Raw genomic sequence first — 19,012 nt, 5'->3', positions numbered from 1 at the left:
TAACCCAGACAGGAAGTTGTGGGGCCTGAACTTGACAGTGGCCAGTGGGAAAGGGAAGAGACACAGGAAAGACAGTAGTTACATCTTCCTAAGAGTGCACAGAGGTAGAGATGAGGGTAAGAGAGGAGACTGGCTGATGCCCAGGTGGAAAGCTGTGTTTTCAACAAGATGGGGAGTCCTGGAGGAAAAGCAGAACGGATGGGTATGAGAGCCTGAGGGCCGCTGAGGCCAGAGGCAGAGGGATGGAGGGATATGGGAGTCTGGAGTACAGTGAAGGCCCTGGAGGAAGTGACACAATTCTGAAGCAGTGATTGGTCTCATATGGGAATATGATTGCTATGGTCTGAATGTGTCCCCCAAAGTTCACATATTAGAAACTTAATCCCCAGTGCAACAGTGTTGGAAGTAGGGGACTACGAAGAGGTGACTGGGTTAGAGGGCTCCACCCTCATGAATGGATTAATGTGGTTATCTGGAGGTGGGTCGGTTATAAAAGCAATTTCAGTCCTTTCGCCCTCTCTCTCTAGCCTCTCTCCCTTCCATCTTCTACCACGGGATAACACAGCACGAAGGCCCTCACCAGATGTGGCCCCTTGATCTTGAACCTTCAGAACTGAAAGAAATAAATCTCTGTTCTTTATAAATTACCAGCCTCGGGTATTCTGTGATAGCAGCACAAAGAGAGTAAGACAATGACCCAGGTCCACCTGACCCCTAGGGTTTGTGCAGAGGGAGAAGACAGAGAGCAGAGGGAGGGGTCCCAAAGAACGTGGGTGGTAAAGGAGCCTGGGAGACCAAGATAGTGCTGTTTGCATAGAGGGAGAATGACCCACCAAAACCAAAGGGGAAAGAATTTCAGAATGTAGGGAGTCGTCCTCTGGGTCAGTTCTACAGAGGTTATCTAATAACAACAGAAACACAATCTTTAGATTCCATAAGGTGAAAGCTAATGATTGACTCGGGATACTTTCAGCAGTGGGTGAGGGTGGGAACCCAGGTTGCAGCCGGATGAAGAGAGTGGAGATGAGAACATGAAGCCAGCATGTGTGGACAGCTCTTCCAAGAAGTCCAGGCAAGGCCTGGTACAGAGCTGAGATGGCACTCCCAGATAGGGCAAGATGGGAAGGGCTTTTGTCTCTGTGGAGCTCAGGGTTGGTGGCAGCCCCTAGACCCTAAAGCAGAGTTAAAGTTGACTGCCAAGAGTGAGGGGAGGTAACAGAGGAGAGGATTTGAGGAGGTAAGTGAAAGTTTGACATGGCCCCTAAGCAGGGTGGAAGAAGGTCCTTTCAAAGACGGGGCACAAATTTGCTTTGAGTTTCCTGGCAGCCAAAGAAAAGCAAGAAACAGTATCAGCTGTAAGGCTGAAAGCATTCTGGGAGTTGCACCGTTTTATTTGTAGTAAGTTTGAAGGAAAAGATTCCCCATAGGACCTCAAAAATGGGGCATTAAATAGCATAGCAGTCTCTGTCCTTGGGGGCTACCCACCCCGCAAATGAATTGAGAACACTCAGGCTGTGCCCAGGCGGTCTGTCAAGGCAAACTGTGCAGGAACAGCGGGTCCAAGAAGCATAATTCCAGGTGCTTCTTACAGACAACTTGAAAACAGAAGACATAAAAGGAGGAAAACAACTATAATCTTATAATCTTTTTTTATTTGTTTGAGATGGAGTCTCGATATATCCCCAGACTGGAGTGCAGTGGTGCCATCTTGGCTCAATGCAACCTCCGCCTCCAGGGTTCAAGCAATTCTCCTGCTTCAGCCTCCCAAGCAGCTGGGATTACAGGCGTGCACCCCCATGCCCGGCTAATTTTTGTATTTTTGGTAGAGACAGGGTTTCACTACGATGGCCAGGATGGTCTCGATCTCCTGATCTTGTGATCCAACCACCTCAGCCTCCCAAAGTGCTGGGATTACAGGTGTGAGCTACCATGCCCGGCCTATAATCTTATAACCTTATAACTCAGAGACCAGTGGTAATATCTATGTATTTCATCTAAAATTTTCCCATGTGTGCACTTACATAGATTGAATTGTTGGCCAGGCGCGGTGGTTCACACCTGTAATCCCAGCACTTTGGGAGGCTGAGGCAGGTGGACCACTTGAGGTCAGGAGTTCAAGACCAGCCTGGTCAACATGGGGAAACCCTGTCTCTACTAAAAATACAAAAAATTAGCCAGGCATGGTGGTTGTATATCTGTAGTCCCAGCTACTCAGGAGGCTGAGACAGGAGAATTGCTAGAATCCAGGAGTGGGAGGTTGCAGTGAGCTAAGACTCGTAGAACCCAGGAGTGGAAGGTTGCAGCACTCCAGCCTGGGCTACAGAGCAAGACTCTGTCTCAAAAAAAAAAAAAGATTGGCAGGGCACGGTGGCTCACGCCTGTCATCCCAGCACTTTGGGAGGCCGAGACAGGGTGATCATGAGGTCAGGAGATCGAGACCATTCTGGCTAACATGGTGAAACTCCATCTCTACTAAAAAGTACAAAAACTTAGCCGGGTGCAGTGGCGGACGCCTGTAGTCCCAGCTACTCGGGAGGCTAAGGCAGGAGAATGGCGTGAACCCAGGAGGCGGAGCTTGCAGTGAGCCGAGATGGCGCCACTGCACTCCAGCCTGGGCAACAGAGGAAGACTCCGTCTCAAAAAAAAAAAAAAAAAAAAAGATTGAATTGTAGAGAGTTTTACATGCTGATACTTTTCATTCAACATCACAGCATGGCATGTTAAAATACACTCTTTATAAACACCCACTTTTATCATCACATTTTATCATGGCTACACGGTCCATGATATAGATGGCAAAGATGACCATGCTATTCCTCTATTATTGACCACTAAATTGTTTCTAATAACACTAATCATACAAACTACCATTTTCTTAGAATTGATGACTTCTAGCACTGTGCTAGACACCTTTCTATGCATTATCTTATTTATTTCACAATAACACCTCAAGGTAGAGACTGTTTTTATTCCCATTTCACAGGAGAAGAAATTAGAGGTCAGAGAGGCACTTAACCACCCAGATGTACTGCTTTCCACTTCCTTGCTATTGTAATGAACACGGTGGTGAGCATCTTTGTACACCGTCCTGTAGGGAACCTGATGCTCTGAGCACCTGTCCCTCCTACTTACTGCCTCTGCCCTGAGGAAAGCAGGAGCAAAGGGAATCAGGTACCCGACACCTGGGCCGCCACTGCCAGGCCCAGAGACCAGCGCCCCTTCCACTGACGGACTGCAGGCCATGCCAGCAAACAGCACTGTCATTCTGGGCAGTGACTGGCCCAAACAGATCATCTCTCTTAGGAAGTCAGAATGCAAGAAACAGATGGGACCGACATAGCCCAGAGAGAAGGCAGCAGGAAGAAGCCATAAAGAAGAGAGGAGGGGGCCAGGCGCAGTGGCTCACACCTGTAATCCCAGCACTTTGGGAGGCTGAGGCAGGCAGATCACGAGGTCAGGAGATCGAGACCAGTCTGGCCAACATGGTGAAACCCTGTCTCTACTAAAAATACACAAATTAGCTGGGTGTGGTGGCACATGCCTGTAATCCCAGCTACTCAAGAGGCTGAGGCAGGGGAATAGCTTGAACCAGGGAGTCGGAGGTTGCAGTGAGCTGAGATCGCACCATTACACTCCATCCAGCCTGGCGACAGGGCGAGACGCTGTCTCAAAAAAAAAAAAAATTAGAGAGGAGGGAAGGGCATGACGAGAAGGAGAGGGAGACAGAGATAGAGAGATGGGGGTGTGGCTCAAAGCAGCAGTGAGAACTACAGGTAGAAGAGACTGAGATGCTGGGTCTCAGGAATGGTGGGGTGACTGCCTAGGAGCTCAGAGGACAATCAGCAGAGCTGCTTTGGGGACACCAGAGTTGTTTGATGATGAAGAGCCATGAGGCACAACTGCACAGCGGCCGAGACCATTTCCTGGGCTTCTTCCCTTCTCCAAGACCTCCCTACAATGATCCCCCATCCCCAGAGCTGCCAGCATTTGTGCCGCCTGAGCAAACAGGTTCCTCTGGGCCTTAGAATACTTCCTTCCTTTCTTCGCAAGGAACCCAGGGTGCTCTAGTGCGTGGCTCGGCAAGGAGGCATACTCACCCCCAGAGGCTTGAGAAGAGAATATTCTAACTAATATCTACATAAGAAAGAAAAGCAATTGGCTGGGCGTGGTGGCTCACACCTGTAATCCCAGCACTTTGTGAGGCCAAGGATGGGGAGGGGAAGATGGCTTGAGCCCTGGAGTTTGAGACTAACCTGGGCAACCTAGCAAGACCTTGCCTCTACAAAAATTTTTTTAAAAAACTAACCAGTGTGGTGGTGCATGCTACTCAGGAGGTTGAGGCGGGAGGATCACTGAGTCTGGGGGTTTGAGGCTGCAGTGAGCTATGACAGTGCTACTGCATTCCAGCCTGGGTGACAGAGGGAGACCCTGTCTCCAAAAAGTAAGAAAGAAAAAGAAAGAAAGAAAGAGAGAGAGAGAGGAAGGAAGGAAGGAAGGAAGGAAGGAAGGAAGGAAGGAAGGAAGGAAGGAAGGAAGGAAGGAACGAATGAACGAACGAACGAAGGAAAAAGAAAGAAAGAGAAAGGAAGGAGAAAGAAAGAAAGAAAGAAAGAAAGAAAGAAAGAAAGAAAGAAAGAAAGAAAGAAAGAAAGAAAGAAAGAAAGAGAAAGGAAAGAGAAAGAAAGAAAGGAAGGAAGAAAAAGAAAGAAAGAAAGAGGGAGGGAAGGAAGAAGGGAACAGAAAAGAAAAGAAAAAAAAAAGAAAGAGAGATTAAGCATACTAATATCCTTTGTGGTGATTGGCAACAGAATAAGTATGTAATTTATAAACAGACACATTTCAATGAAGGTTTGTGATAAAAATTACACACCAGTAGGATATGTGATTAAAACAGTCTGAACACTGTTGCTCTGGTAGAAGGAATCTAGGTTTTGCAGTGAGGTTGGGCTGGGGTTCCTAGCTCAGCTCAGACACCTGCCAGCCTGTGGCCCTAGGTGAGTTCCTCAGTTTCTCCTGAAAGGGTGACAGCCTCATTTGCCCCATGGGGTAGCAAAGTCAGGGCAGGCACTGCTTTTTCCTTACCTTGCCACTAAAGCAGTCTCTCTCAGCCCGGATCACATTGCCCACCATGTCACAGAAGTTGACTCCATTCGGAAGCTTGTTTGGCTTGGAGCTGTTAAAGTTGGGATACTGGTACAGCTCCGCCAGCAGATTTTTATCTGCTGTTTTCTGAAGCAAAAGAGCAGAATATGAAAATGAGGTTCACATTTTGACAGTTTGAAACAATAGGCTAGCTTCCCCTCTTTATTATGAAGACAATATAACAATCTTATAGAATGAGAAAATGAGGGGTGTTTAGGATCCTAGGACCCCTTCCAAACTCCTATCTACAGCCTTCCTTCCTTCCTTCCTTCCTTCCTTCCTTCCTTCCTTCCTTCCTTCCTTCCTTCCTTCCTTCCTTTCCTTTCCTTTCCTTTCCTTTCCTTTCCTTTCCTTTCTTTCCTTTCTTTCCTTTCTTCCTTTCTTCTTTTTTTTCTTTCTTTCTTTTTTTGTGAGAAGAAGTTTTGCTCTTGTTGTCCAGACTGGAGTGCAGTGCGTGATCTCGGCTCTCTGCCTCCTGGTTCAAGCAATTCTCCTACCTCAGCCTCCTGAGTAGCTGGGATTACAGGTGCCCGCCACCACGCCCAGCTAATTTTTTGTATTTTTAGTAGAGACGGGGTTTCATCATGTTGGCCAGGCTAGTCTTGAACTCTTGACCTCAGGTGATCCGCTCACCTCAGCTTCCCAAAGTGCTATCTACATTATTTCTGTTTTCCCTTATAGACTTTGAGCAAATGTATACAAACACAAATATGTAACTTCAATCGTAATATGATTTATATAAGATTTGTCTGGCTGACTTTGATAGCTCTAAGAAGTCAAATATATATGTATATGATTTTTATATCCCGCTTTATCTACTTTACTTTAGATTTTCATGTAGTTACGTTGTCTTCAAAATTATCATTTAAGATGATATATCGGCTGGGTGCAGTGGCTCACACCTGTAATCCTAGCACTTTGGGTGGCCAAGGTGGGTGGATCACAAGGTCAGGAAATCGAGACCATCCTGGCCAACATGATGAAACCCCATCTCTACTAAAAATACAAAAAAATTAGCCGGGTGTGGTGGCAGGCACCTGTAGTCCCAGCTACTTGGGAGGCTGAGGCAAGAGAATGGCGTGAACCCAGGAGGCGGAGCTTGCAGTGAGCAGAGATAGCGCCACTGCACTCCAGCCTGGGTGACAGAGCAAGACTCCGTCTCAAAAAAAAAAAAAAAAAAAAGATGATATATCATGTTAAGATGTGCTATAATTTAATTAACCACTCACTGATTACTTTCGGTTACTATTAATATCATCAGTAGCTTGGAGCATGTCGTTCCCCTTCCTTTGGGGTTATTTATTTAGTGTGAATTTCTTAAAATGCTAATATTGGATATTACTATCTTTGTGGTTAATATATACCATTAGATGATTTTTAGGATAAAACTAAAACATGATGACTATAAAAAATGTAAAAATATGTTAAAGAGGAAACTTCTGACACCCAAAGGAGCCCACTGAAACATCTGGATAGCCCAGATGACTTCCTAACTGGGCTCTGGCCATGGACAATGGAAGAACAGTTAATGATTTGCGGCACTGACTCTGAGTCAGATGACTGGAGTCAGGTGGCAGCTCTGCCATGTGCTGGCTGAGCCACCTTTGCAGGACACTTAGCTCAGCCACCGTCAATGGATTGTATGACAGTTCCAATGCAGACTCACATCACCCTTAGGCCTTGTGCTGTTTTGGAATTTCCTAGGCCAAAAGGTGTAAGAAGGATATGAACAACATACTGTTTCAGATTCCCCAGCATTTAAAGGTTTGGATACTTAAGACCTAGGCGGTGTAAAGAACAAGCTAAGGGCCAGGCACAGTGGTTCATGCCTGTAATCCCAGCACTCTCCGAGGCTGAGCTGGACAGATCACCTGAGGTCAAGAGTTCGAGACCAGCCTGGCCAACATGGTGAAACCCCATCTCTACTAAAAATGCAAAGTTAGCCAGGTATGGTGATGCATGTCTGTAATCCCAGCTACTTGGGAGGCCGAGGCAGGAGAATCACTCGAACCCTGGGGGCAGAGGTTGCAGTGAGCTGAGATCATGCCACTGCACTCCAGCCCTTCAGCCTGGGTGACAGAGAGACCCCATCTCAAAAAAAAAAAAAAAAAAGAAAAGAAAAAAGAAAAAAAAGAAGAAGCCAAGGAGGATCTTAACTGGCGGGCTGTGCAGTGGGGCCAGATCGCTGCAGGGGAGGCAGTGGAGAGAGCCTGTCTCAAGTCAGAGGACTGAACAGGAAGTGGGGCTTGCCATCAGTGAGCTGCATGACCCTGTGACAAGTCACCTTACTGCTCCTGAATCTCAGCTTCCTAAGGTATCCACAGTAAGTCTGCAGTGGCAGAACTAGCATGGGGCGTGACTCAGAAGAGTTGCACAGGGGCCTGCAGTGTGGACAGCCCCTTGGAGCTGCGTGGCACTGTGGCTCTGGATTAGACCTGAACATCTCTGAGCGGAGACACCTTCTAAGTTCTAAAAATAAGCAGACACATGACCTCTGTCACACTCCATATTCTGAGGCTGGGGTCAGCTCTGCCCTTTTGAGGGTGTTATGAGAAATTCTAGATTTAGGAACTCTGTAATTTTCCTTCATAATCACTACCAAGGCACCAAGTATTCTCCTCTCCAGGAATAAAATCTTTATTTCATACCTAGCAGAAGCCAGTCAGAAACAGACCCAGCAGTAGATCCCTTACCCTTTTTATAACAGAAGATCTGGCATGTCTGAATTCTGAGCCTTTGCAGGAATACTGAGATTTTCTTTGTCTCTTGACTGCAGAAAAATGGAGAAAGAGATAAATGAGGAACCACAGGGTCTGTCCACAGCTGTACACTGCTTACAGCTGTGCTTTTTCCTTCCACCTGAGCTGCCAGAGGACACTCCCACTACTAGTCTCATATATCCCAACTGTGTTGCTGACTTATCTGATTAGACCACTTGATCCAGAGAAGCAGCAAGGAGGAGCAGACAGACTGTGACTTTAGGTAAGTTACTCCCCTCCCTCCAAGGCTATTTCCTCGTTTATAAAATATATTAAATGGTACCTACCTCCCAGGTGTTATAAAAATTTAACAAGGGACCAGGTGCAGTGGCTCACACCTGTAATCCCAGCGCTTTGGGAGGCTGAGGTGGGCGGATCACTTGAGGCCAGGAGTTAGAGACCAGCCTGGCCAACATGGTGAAACCCCGTCTGTACTAAAATACAAAAATTAGCTGGGCATGGTGGCGAGCCCCTGTAATCCCAGCTACTCAGGAGGCTGAGGCAGGAAAATTGCTTGAACCCGGGAGGCGGAGGTTGCAGTGAGCCGAGATTACACCACTGCATTCCAGCCTGGGTGACAGAGCGAGGCTCCATCTCAAAAAACAAAAAATAAAAAAAAACAAGGGAATGTGGATAAAAGCACCTGGTGTCACATGTAGGTGGTCTCTAAATGGTACTGTCCCTCCCTCCTTCCTTGCCCAATGTCAAAAAGTCAAGTTTAAGGCTCCTTCAGAAGATAGAAACATCCTCATCTGAAACTTGGGATTCCTACTCAGTTGCATTTTAGATACTAAAAAAAAAAAACAAACCCCATGAAAACAGCATCAAGGCTAAGGGAAAGGTTTTTGCCTTTGTCTCCTGGACTGCTGCGAGTTTTCTCTCTTAAAGCCTTCTTCTCCAACTCAAATCTCTCAATTGCCTTCAAAAACCAAGAAAAAGAGGGGCATTAGGGATTAATGCAAATCCTGGAGAAGGGTGGGGTTAGGGACTGGGCCTTTTTTCTCGTTGGTACACAAAAGACCAGGAGCAAAGTTTGTGGCCAGTGCCTTGTCTTTCTCCAGGTGGTAGGTCCTGGTGGCCTTAATGTCACTGACATCATCCCCCAGAGTGTCCCCACTGTCTCACGCTGCCCCTTCTTCTAGGAGTATGTGATTTAGAGCAGGAATTAGAAATTAAACAAGCGATTGTTTAATCTCTTTGTAAAAGGGAGATAATAATATCTAATTAATATCTAATAATATCTATCTTCCAGGGCAAGTAAGACCACTGGGTACCGTCCAGCCCACCTGGCCACCTTCTGACTGTGGCTGTATGAGTGAGCCAGCCGCTGGCTCATCCAGTGGACAGGCCATCTGAGTCCTGATCCACAGAAGCCTGAACAATACACCTTATGGTAAGCTTTAAGGTGGGGTGGTTTGTAGCACAGCAATGGATCTTTGAAGCAGGTGTGATTCTGCACGCAAGGCTCCAGCAATTGCCCCAACCTTTACCCAGTCTCCAGTGATGAATTTCTTTTTTCCTTTTTTTTTTTTTTTTTTGAGACAGAGTCTTGCTCTGTCACGCAGGCTAGAGTGCAGTGGCGCGATCTCAGCTCACTGCAAGCTCTGCCTCCCGGATTCACGCCATTCTCCTGCCTCAGCCTCCTGAATCGCTGGGACTACAGGCGCCCACCACCACGCCCGGCTAATTTTTTGTATTTTTAGTAGAGACAGTGTTTCACCAGTGTTAGCCAGGATGGTCTCGATCTCCTGACCTTGTGATTCACCCGCCTCGGCCTCCCAAAGTTCTGGGATTACAGGTGTGAGCCACTGAGCCCAGCCTCTTCCAGAGTTCTTATAACAGTCAAAAATAAAGTGTTTAATGTATTTTAAAACACTGGCAAAGAGGCTATCAGATAGGAGCTGTTCAATAAGGGGTATCTATTATCTCCCTTTGACCTCTCAAGAGAGACTTCTCTTCACCTCTGACTCCTCCCCACCCCCATCCTCCTACCCCCTGAAAAGGAAGAAAGAAAAAAGAATGCTAGTGACTCAAGTTGCACTGACTGTCAACCAAGAGTCCAGCAATGAGCTTGGGTAACAAAGTTAACGAACAACTATGAGTCTGTGTTTTTGCCCTCAAGGGACTTACACTCTATTTGGAGAGCCAAATCAGCACTCATGGAACAATTAAATGCTAAACTGCAGTGATTACGAATCAAAGAAGTGAGGCCAATGTGGGCCAGAGCAGTCACAGAGGAATGTCCAGAAGAGGCGGACATGAGTGTTGGTGGCATCAGGCTCCAACTTTCCCCAGCTTGGTAACTGGGAAATACCTCTCCAGGCCTCCCCCATCTTTCCCTCGCATGGGCCCTCCCTGGTCTGCATGAGTGAAAAGTACTGGGCACATGCGCAGGGGTGTGTGTATGTGTGTGCCAGGGGTTGGGGTGCCGTCACAGGCGTTAGTCTATGTATTAACATTGTTGCTCCAATTAAGTCAGCTGAAGTTTAAGGCATGAGGAATGAATTGGATGGGTATGAGTCACTGTAGCAATATAGCAACGCCTCTGGTCTTTACCAATGTCATTGTGGCAGACACTGTATGGCCTGGAAGGATGGATAAGATTTGCACAGAAAGAGGGGAGAAAGGATAGTTGAATGTTGAAAGAGCAAGTTTTGGAGGAAAGATGATAAGACCAGCATTAGGCTGAGTTCACCTTTGAGATGACTTCAGAGCCTACAAGTAGCGCCATTCTCCAGGAAGGCAACTCCCAAACCGGACCAATGACCAGCATTTCGGGGAAGTATTCAAATACACAGATTCCCCGGCCTTCACATTAGAGATGCTTATTTCCTAGATCTGCATTGCGTCCTGAATTTTTAATGCATTTATAGTGGCTCCTGAATAAAAAACTAGCCGGGCGTGGTGGCACGTGCCTATAATCCCACTACTCGGGAGGCTGAGGCAGGAGAATTGCTTGAACCCGGGAGGCGGAGGTTACTGTGGGTCGAGATCACACCATTGCACTACAGCCTGGGCGACAAGAGTGAAACTCCATCTCAAAAAAAAAAAAAAAAAAAAAGAGCCAGGCGTGGTGGCTCACGCCTGTAATCCCAGCAGTTTGGGAGGCCGAGGTGGGCGGATCACGAGGTCAGGAGATTGACACCATCCTGGCCAACATGGTGAAACCCTATCTCTACTAAAAATGCAAAAAATTAGCTGGGTGTGGTGGTGGGCGCCTGTAGTCCCAGCTACTTGGGAGGTTGAGGCAGGAGAATGGCGGGAACCCGGGAGGCGGAGCTTGCAGTGCGCCGAGGTCGCGACACGGCACTCCAGCCTGGGCGACAGAGCAAGACTCCATCTCAAAAAGAAAAAAAAAAAGAAAAGGAAAGAAAAGAAAAACCTGCGGGCGAACTCGCCTGTAGCTCACTGGATCTCTCAAAGAGTAAATCTTCATCATTGTAATCCTCTGCCTCACACCACTATGAGCAAGTGAGCTGTAAGGGACCATCCAGTCTGAGCAGCATGGGAAACTGACCCCAAAACAATGTACCCAGCACCATCCAGGAGCAGGTCTTCAGCAGCGACCTGTTGGTTGGCTGACATTTCTTTGTTGTCCTCATTTTTAAATCTATCTCCATATCTTAGAGATCTTTAGATTTATGCCTCAGATTTCTTAAGTGCAGTTAAAAATAAGAAACAAATATACACCATTGCCAAAATCCAAAATAGCCAAAAAGACACTTACAGATGATTTATGCCCATGTTCTTCCATCTTGTGGGAGCTGTGCTACACAACAGCTACTTGCTTAACATTTAGCACTCCTGCCTCTCAAAAAGATGTGTGTGTGTGTGTGTGTGCGTGTGTGTGTGGGTGTGTTTGAGAATTATTGAAGGGTTTGTATTTTTTCCCAATAAAAATGTACCAAAATTAACCTTCAGACTTCTCATTTCAGGTCCACACGTAAGGATCTCGTAAGTCACCATTCTGTCCCTATAATAAGTAAAGGTGAATAAACTGAAAAATTAACAACTCTTATATCTATCAGAGAAGTGAGGTCACAGGGCAAACTACTGCCTGAAAACTGAAGACAGGCAGGTAGATACAGAGAATCACAACTGGCAGGAGGATAAACCCATGGGCAGAAACCTCCTTGGGAACCAGTAGCAAAGCCAAAACTGTCATAAATGAATTCTGGAAGCTCAGTGTAGACACCCTGAGAGGTAAACACTACAGCGATCACAAAAATGAACTCAAAATGGATCAAAATCAAATGTAAACATAAAACTATAAAACTTCCAGAAGACAACAGGAGAAAACCAAGGTGACCTTGGGTTTGGTCATGACTTTTTAGATATGATACAGAAGGTACAATCCATGAAGGAATTAATAAGCTAAATTTCATAAAATTGCAAATTTCTGCTCTGTGAAAAGACACTGTCAAGAGAATGAAGTGACAAGTCACATACTAGGAGAAAATATCTGCAAAAAAATATCCAACAAAAGGCTATTATCCAAAATATCCAAAATATTCAAAGAGGTCGGGCATGGTGGCTCATGCCTGTAATCCCAGCAGTTTGGGAGGCCGAGGTGGGCAGATCACTTGAGGTCAAGAGATCGAGACAATCCTGGCCAACATGGTGAAACCCCATCTCTACTAAAAAATACAAAAATTAGCTGGGCATGGTGGCAGACACCTGTAGTCCCAGCTGCTCGGGAGGCTGAAGCAGGAAAATTGCTTGAACCCAGGAGGCGGAGGTTGCCATGAACTGAGATCACGCCACTGCACTCCAGCCTGGCAACAGAGCGAGACTCCGTCTCAAAAAAATAAAAAATAAAAAATAAAAGTTCATTCATTTTTTAAAAAATTAACGTTGAGTGCTCAATTGTGTAAACACGTTTTCAAATAAATGGAGAGGCCCCAGGGCACTGTGACACCTTGATGATCCCCAGGGCCCACCCCGTCAGAAGCTTCGTCTCAGCTCCAGCACAGGTAACTCACCAGGCTGTTGGCCGATGGCTCGGTACGCAGATTTATGTCAGCAATCTTTTGGTTCACCTGGCACATAGAGCCAATAAGGCACGCTGGGAGGTGAGTCTGCTAAGGAAACTCAGGGTGATGATGACACACAGAACAGGATGGGGCTTGTCTGGTGAAAAGGGCAGCCCCTGTCTACACAGTCTCTCTCCTTAATTTTTTTTTTTTGCAAACATTCACATTTTTCACATTTTTTTCTTCCTTTTTTTTTTGAGACAGGGCCTCGCTCTGTTGCCCATGCTGGATTGCAGTGGTACAATCATGGCTCGCTGCAGCAGACCTCCTGGGCTCAATCGATCCTCCCACCTTAGCCTCCCAAGTAGCTGGGACTACTGGCACACACTACCATGCCTCACTTATTTTTAAAATTTCCTGTAGAGATGCAGTTTCGCCATGTTTCCCAGGCTGATCTCAAACTCCTGGGCTCAAGTGATCCACCCACCTCAGCCTCCCAAAGTGCTGGGATCACAGCATGAGCCACTGCACCCAGCCCATATTTCTTTATCTTGTTTTAAATGAGATACTTTGCAAATTATAAATGAGAGTTGACCATATTATAGACACCTTGGAACATACAAAGAGTGAAAAAGAGTCATCTATAATGCCACCATCCTAACAACTCTGTTAGGACTTGGGAACTTTCCTTCTAGTATTTCGTACATACATATTTTTGCCTGTATTTATAACCTCAGTGTAAGCCTGTTTTACTACTCTGACTTCTCTTCCAGTCATTATTATTATTATTATTATTATTATTTGAGATGGAGTCTCACTTGCTCTGTCACCCAGGCTGGAGTGCAGTGGTGCAATATCAGCTCACTGCAACCTCTGCCTCCCAGGTTCAAGTGATTCTCCTGCCTCAGCCTCCTGAGTAGCTGGGATTACAGGTGCCCACCATCACGCCTGGCTAATTTTTGTGTTTTTAGTAGAGACGGGGTTTCCCCATGTTGGCCAGGTTGGTCTCAAACTCCTGACCTCAGATGATCCGCCCACCTTGGCCTCCCAAAGTGCTGGAATTACAGGCGTGAGCCACCACGCCCGGCCACTCTTCCATTCATTATGATGAGTATTTTCCCTTTGGCTAAAGGATCTTCATGATAAGCATTTTAAATGACATTATACTAATCCATGTAGAGGATACACCTTAATATACTTAACTGTTCCTTGGATATTAAAAATTTAAGTTATTTACACTTTTTGGCAATTATAAATAATGCCGGCCGGGCACGGTGGCTGACTCCTGTAATCCCAGCACTTTGGGAGGCCGAGGCGGGCAATTCACGAGGTCAGGAGTTTGAGACCAGCCTTGTCAGCATAGTGAAACCCCGTCTCTACTAAAAATAAAAAAAATTAGCTGGGTGTGGTAGCGGGTGCCTGTAATCCCACTTACTTGGGAGGCTGAGGCAGGAGAATCGCTTGAACCCAGGAGGTGGAGGTTGCAGTGAGCCAAGATCGTGCCACGGCACTCCAGCCCGTGCAACAGTGTGAGACTCCATCTCAAAAATAAATAAAATAAAACAAAACAATGCTGTGTGCCAGGCTCGGTGGCTCATGCCTGTAATCTCAGCACTTTGGGAGGCTGAGTGGGTGGATCACTTGAGGTCAGGAGTTTGAGACCAGCCTGGCCAACATGGTGAAATACCATCTCTTCTAAAAAGACAAAAATTAGCCGGGCGTGGTGGCACACGCCTATAGTCCCAGCTACTCGGGAGGCTGAGGCAGGAGAATTGCTTGAACCTGGGAGGTAGAGGTTGCAGTGAGCTGAGATCATGCCACTGCACTCCAGCCTGAATGACAAAACAACAACAAACAAAAAACAAAAAACAGAAAATGAAAAATAAATAAGTAATGCTGTGATGCACGTGTGATGTCACATAGAGAGCGGTTTCCATATTTTAGAATATTTCTTTATGAGAGATTTTCAGGTGACAGATGACTGTGTCAAAGGGTATCTTGACCTTATCACTTAAAATCTGTTCAGTTCTATGGCCCCTCTTCCTACCCTCTCAGCTTTTACATTTTTTTCTGTCTTAGCCTCTATTGATCTAGGATATATCCTTTGTAAAACCCCCATAATCCTATCACCCCTCACTGCCTTCACATAAAGCAAGGTTCACTCTTACTTCCATTACCCTCGAGTGTTCTTACAAATCGGAGGATACTTGAAAAAGGAAGACACCAAGAAGGGACATGACAAATCACAGTAGGTGAAATGGACTTGTTAGGTGTGGGACTAAGAAGAAAGCAGGGACATTAGAAAGCAGCCCTGCAAAGTGAAACCCTGAAGCAAATTGTGATGGGATGACACTTTGCCTCATCTTAAGAAGGGCTTCTGAGAGGCACGGAAGGTGAGGGGGGCAGAGTGGTACCTGCAGCTGGGCTGGCAGCATGGCTTGAAGGTAAATGAGTTCCACAGGAGATGGAAAGACCTGGAGTTATTTCCAGCCTGAGAGGGTTATTTGCTGGACAAGCTGTAAGGTCCTCCAGAGATGGAGTTCTGTGACCCTGGAATACAACTCAGGGTCAGAAGTGAGATGAGGATGAATGAAGACAGGGCCAGGGCAAGTATAAGATGCTGGTAGAGCCTGGATGATGCCAGAAGGAGCAGATTTGGGGCCAGGGAGAAGGGCTGGCAGGTGAGAAGAGTCAAGGTCAACCTGATTAAAAAAAAAAAAAGGGCCAGGCACAGTGGCTCATGCCTGTAATCCCAGCACTTTGGGAGGACGAGGTGGGCAGATCACCTGAGGTCAGGAGTTCGAGACCAACCTGACCAACATGGAGAAATCCTGTCTCTTCTAAAAATACAAAATTAGCCGGGCGTGGTGGCAGGCGCCTGTAATCCCAGCTACTTGAGAGGCTGAGGCAGGAGAATCGCTTGAACCCGGGAGGTAGAGGTTGCAGTGAGCCGAGATCGTGCTATTGCACTCCAGCCTGGGCGACAGAGTAAGACTGTGTCTCAAAAACAAACAAACAAACAAACAAACAAATAAACCCAAGCAAACAAAATATCCAAAGAACTCTTAAAAACTCAACAATAAGAAAATAACCTGATTTAAAAATGGGCTAAAGGTTGGGCGTGGTGGCTCACGCCTGTAATCCCAGCACTTTGGGAGGCTGAGGAGGGTAGATCACCTGAGGTCAGGTCGAGACCAGCCTGACAAACATGGTGAAACCCCATCTCTACCAAAAATGCAAAAAAATTAGCCAGACATGGTGGCAGGCACCTGTAGTCCCAGCTACTAGGGAGGCTGAGGCAGGAGAATGGTGTAAACCCGGGAGGTGGAGCTTGCAGTGAGCTGATATTGCGCCATGGCACTCCAGCCTGGGTGACAGAGTGAGACTCCGTCTCCAAAAAATAATAATTATAATAAAAAAATAATAAAATTAGCTTTTAAAATCTTCTTCCCCATTCTTTCAACAAATACTTCCAGAACTTCATCCTTTGGGGCTCTTTCTGATTATATTAGTAAAAATATTGGAGTCAAACAATCCTTCACAGTCTCAAATTCTTTTAGAGGATAGGTAGCATTTAAGTAACTGAAAAAAATGTATCTGGCCGGGCGTGGTGGCTCATGCCTGTGATCCCAGCATTTTGGGAGGCCGAGGCAGGTGGATCATTTGAGGTCAGGGGTTCAAGACCAGCCTGGCCAACATGGTGAAACCCCATCTCTACTAAAAATATAAAATATTAGCCAGGCGTGGTGGCAGGCACCTGTAATTCCAGCTACTCAGGAGGCTGAGGCAGGAGAACTGCTTGAACCTGGGAGGTAGAGGTTGCAGTAAGCCGAGATTGTGTCACTGCACTCCAGCCTAAGTAACAGTGTGAAACTCTATCTCACACACACACAAAAAAGATGAAGAAAGAAAAAAATGAATGTATAAGGGACAAACTAATAAGTAATGTGCATTATAGACCTGAGCACTGATTAGATCTCTGTAGCATGACTCAAGTTAGGTGTATTTGGTCTGATTGTAGGCAACACCACCAGAAGGATACAGGGTGGATTGTTCTCTAACTCCTTCCTCACAGTCTTCACCATTGTATCCCGTGCGACAAGCGAGACAGCCAGGTGCTCATCCACTGGTATCATCGGTAGGGCGGTGAGGTTGATGACCTCCATCTTCCTGAAGTGATCCATTGTCCAATTTCTTGTAAATGGACAAACAATAATCTTCCACTTTTAAGAGCCTCTCATTTCCCACTCCAGTCTTGTCCTTTGTTTAATCAGTCTCCTGGAAATCATAAACAGCATAGAGCCAGCTCAGAAAACACAAGAGGAAGAGCCCAGCCATGTTCACCAGCTACGTAGGGTTGATGGCGAAGCACATGTCCCATGCCTGCACGGGAATGAAAGGGTTCCGTCTGAGAAGCCCATTCTTAAATGAAGATTTCAAGGTATGTGGACTTGTTCTTCCAATGTCTGATGCCTGACTCTCCCTCTGCCTCTCCCCCATGATGAAAATTGTTCTAGTCTTAAAAATAAGGAGACTAGAATGCGGAAAAGGCCAGGGCTCCAGACTACTCCAGACCACTCAGCAAGTCAGTTCCCAAGCTAGAAATGAAATCAGATCTCTTTGTTTCTCTGAGTCCCAACTCTAAAAGAGACTTGGATTAGGTGACCCCGAGGCTCTCTCCAGCTTTCCGATGCTGTGGTTCTAGAATAAGGGGTCCGTCTCCTCAGCACAAGGCTCCTGATCAACCTGAGGCTTTCTGCTCCCTCTCAGAAAACTAGCCCCAACCCTACTCTTCCTCCTTGGCTCTGGAACACTCTGGCCCGCCAGCTCTCCTGGGTCCTTGTTTGTTGGCCAGGAGCCCATTACTACCATTTGTGGGCCCTCTATGTCCAGAGTCTAGTGTGACAGGCCTCGTTATAATAGAGCAAAAGACTTCGATCCGGCCCTCTAGAAGCTCATACATAACGGAAGGACAGAGAAAATGTTGAGTTTGGTGGAAACATTAACTCAAGTACCCTTTCACCATACTCTCCTTCCCTCTACTCCGGTTCAGGCCTTTGCTCCATCCTCTTCTCCACAGACATGAAGCTTACACGCCTGACCCACAGAACTTCTTCCTGGTCCCTGACCACACCATGCTCTTCCTACCTCTGTGCCTTTCCAGATGCGGTTCTCTCTGTTGGGCTATGCCCAGGTGACACATCTGTGGAAACTTTCTCAAATAATTCCAAGCCTTTAGCACCATGCCTCCTCTGCAAAGCCCCAGGGTTCCGCATTCATCTATTACAGGACTCACAATAGTGAACTTGAATGATTTGCTTCTACCGCTTTCTCCATTAGGCAAATTATGGATTAACTGTGATTCCTTTTAGACTTACCACAGTTTTTTTTGTTGTTGTTTTTCATTTGTTGTTTTTTTTTTTTTTTGAGACAGGGTCTCACACTGTCACCCAGACTGGAGTGCAGTGGCGCGATCTCGGCTCACTCACTGCAGCCTTGACCTCCTGGACTCAAGCCTCCCCTGTAGCTGTGACTACAGCTACCTGCCATCACACCTGCCTAATTTTTGTATTTTTAGTAGAGATGGGGGTTCACCATTTTGGCAAGGCTGGTCTCGAACTCCTGACCTCAGGTGATCCACCTACCTTGGCCTCTCAAAGTGCTGGGATTACAGGCGTGAACCACCGCTCCCAGCCCCTTCTGAATATTTCATACCATTTTAGGTATTCTCTGAAACATGGTAAGTTTTTCATGCCATTACCTGGGGAGGATAAAATGAGAGGGAAGAAACCTAGCTTCATTAAATATCTACCCTGTGGCAAATATCTACTATGCTATGTGCTGGAGGCAGATGAATGGAAGAGTAAGAAACCTTCTGCCCTCATGGATCACACATTCTGGCAGTCAAGATTCAAATGCCTTGTTTAAAGTTAACGTACTTGGGCTGGGCGCAGTGGCTCACGCCTGTAATCCCAGTACTTTCGGAGGCCGAGGTGGGCAAATCATGAGGTCAGGAGTTCGAGACCAGCCTGGCCAACATGGTGAAACCCCAACTCTACTAAAAATACAAAAATGAGCTGGACATGGTGGCAGGCACCAGGAATCCCAGCTACTCGGGAGGCTGAGGCAGGAGAATCA

General features: G+C 46.5%; 1 protein-coding gene across 2 annotated transcripts in view; it reads right to left on the bottom strand.

Annotated features, from left to right (window-relative positions):
* The window catches only part of FAM227A (family with sequence similarity 227 member A), an 81,188-nt gene that overhangs the window by 57,954 nt on the left and 4,222 nt on the right, over positions 1-19,012 (bottom strand). Inside the window, exons 2-6 of one of the 2 annotated variants that reach the window (XM_038007435.2) lie at positions 16,917-17,152; positions 12,884-12,966; positions 8,751-8,820; positions 7,836-7,912; positions 5,083-5,229 (exon numbers count right to left, since the gene is read on the bottom strand). In XM_038007435.2, coding sequence (XP_037863363.1) covers positions 5,083-5,229; positions 7,836-7,912; positions 8,751-8,820; positions 12,884-12,966; positions 16,917-17,058 — 519 coding nt within the window. In that variant the 5' untranslated portion in view covers positions 17,059-17,152. Of the gene's footprint in view, positions 1-5,082; positions 5,230-7,835; positions 7,913-8,710; positions 10,944-12,883; positions 12,967-16,916; positions 17,153-19,012 lie in introns of those variants that run through there. The other variant, XM_073006717.1, reaches the window with a different exon arrangement.

Source organism: Chlorocebus sabaeus, chromosome 19 (genome assembly GCF_047675955.1).
Source record: "Chlorocebus sabaeus isolate Y175 chromosome 19, mChlSab1.0.hap1, whole genome shotgun sequence".
In the NCBI taxonomy this organism is placed as follows: domain Eukaryota; kingdom Metazoa; phylum Chordata; class Mammalia; order Primates; family Cercopithecidae; genus Chlorocebus; species Chlorocebus sabaeus.
Note: the sequence above shows the minus strand (reverse complement) of the source record. Positions and strands in the feature narration are given on the sequence as shown.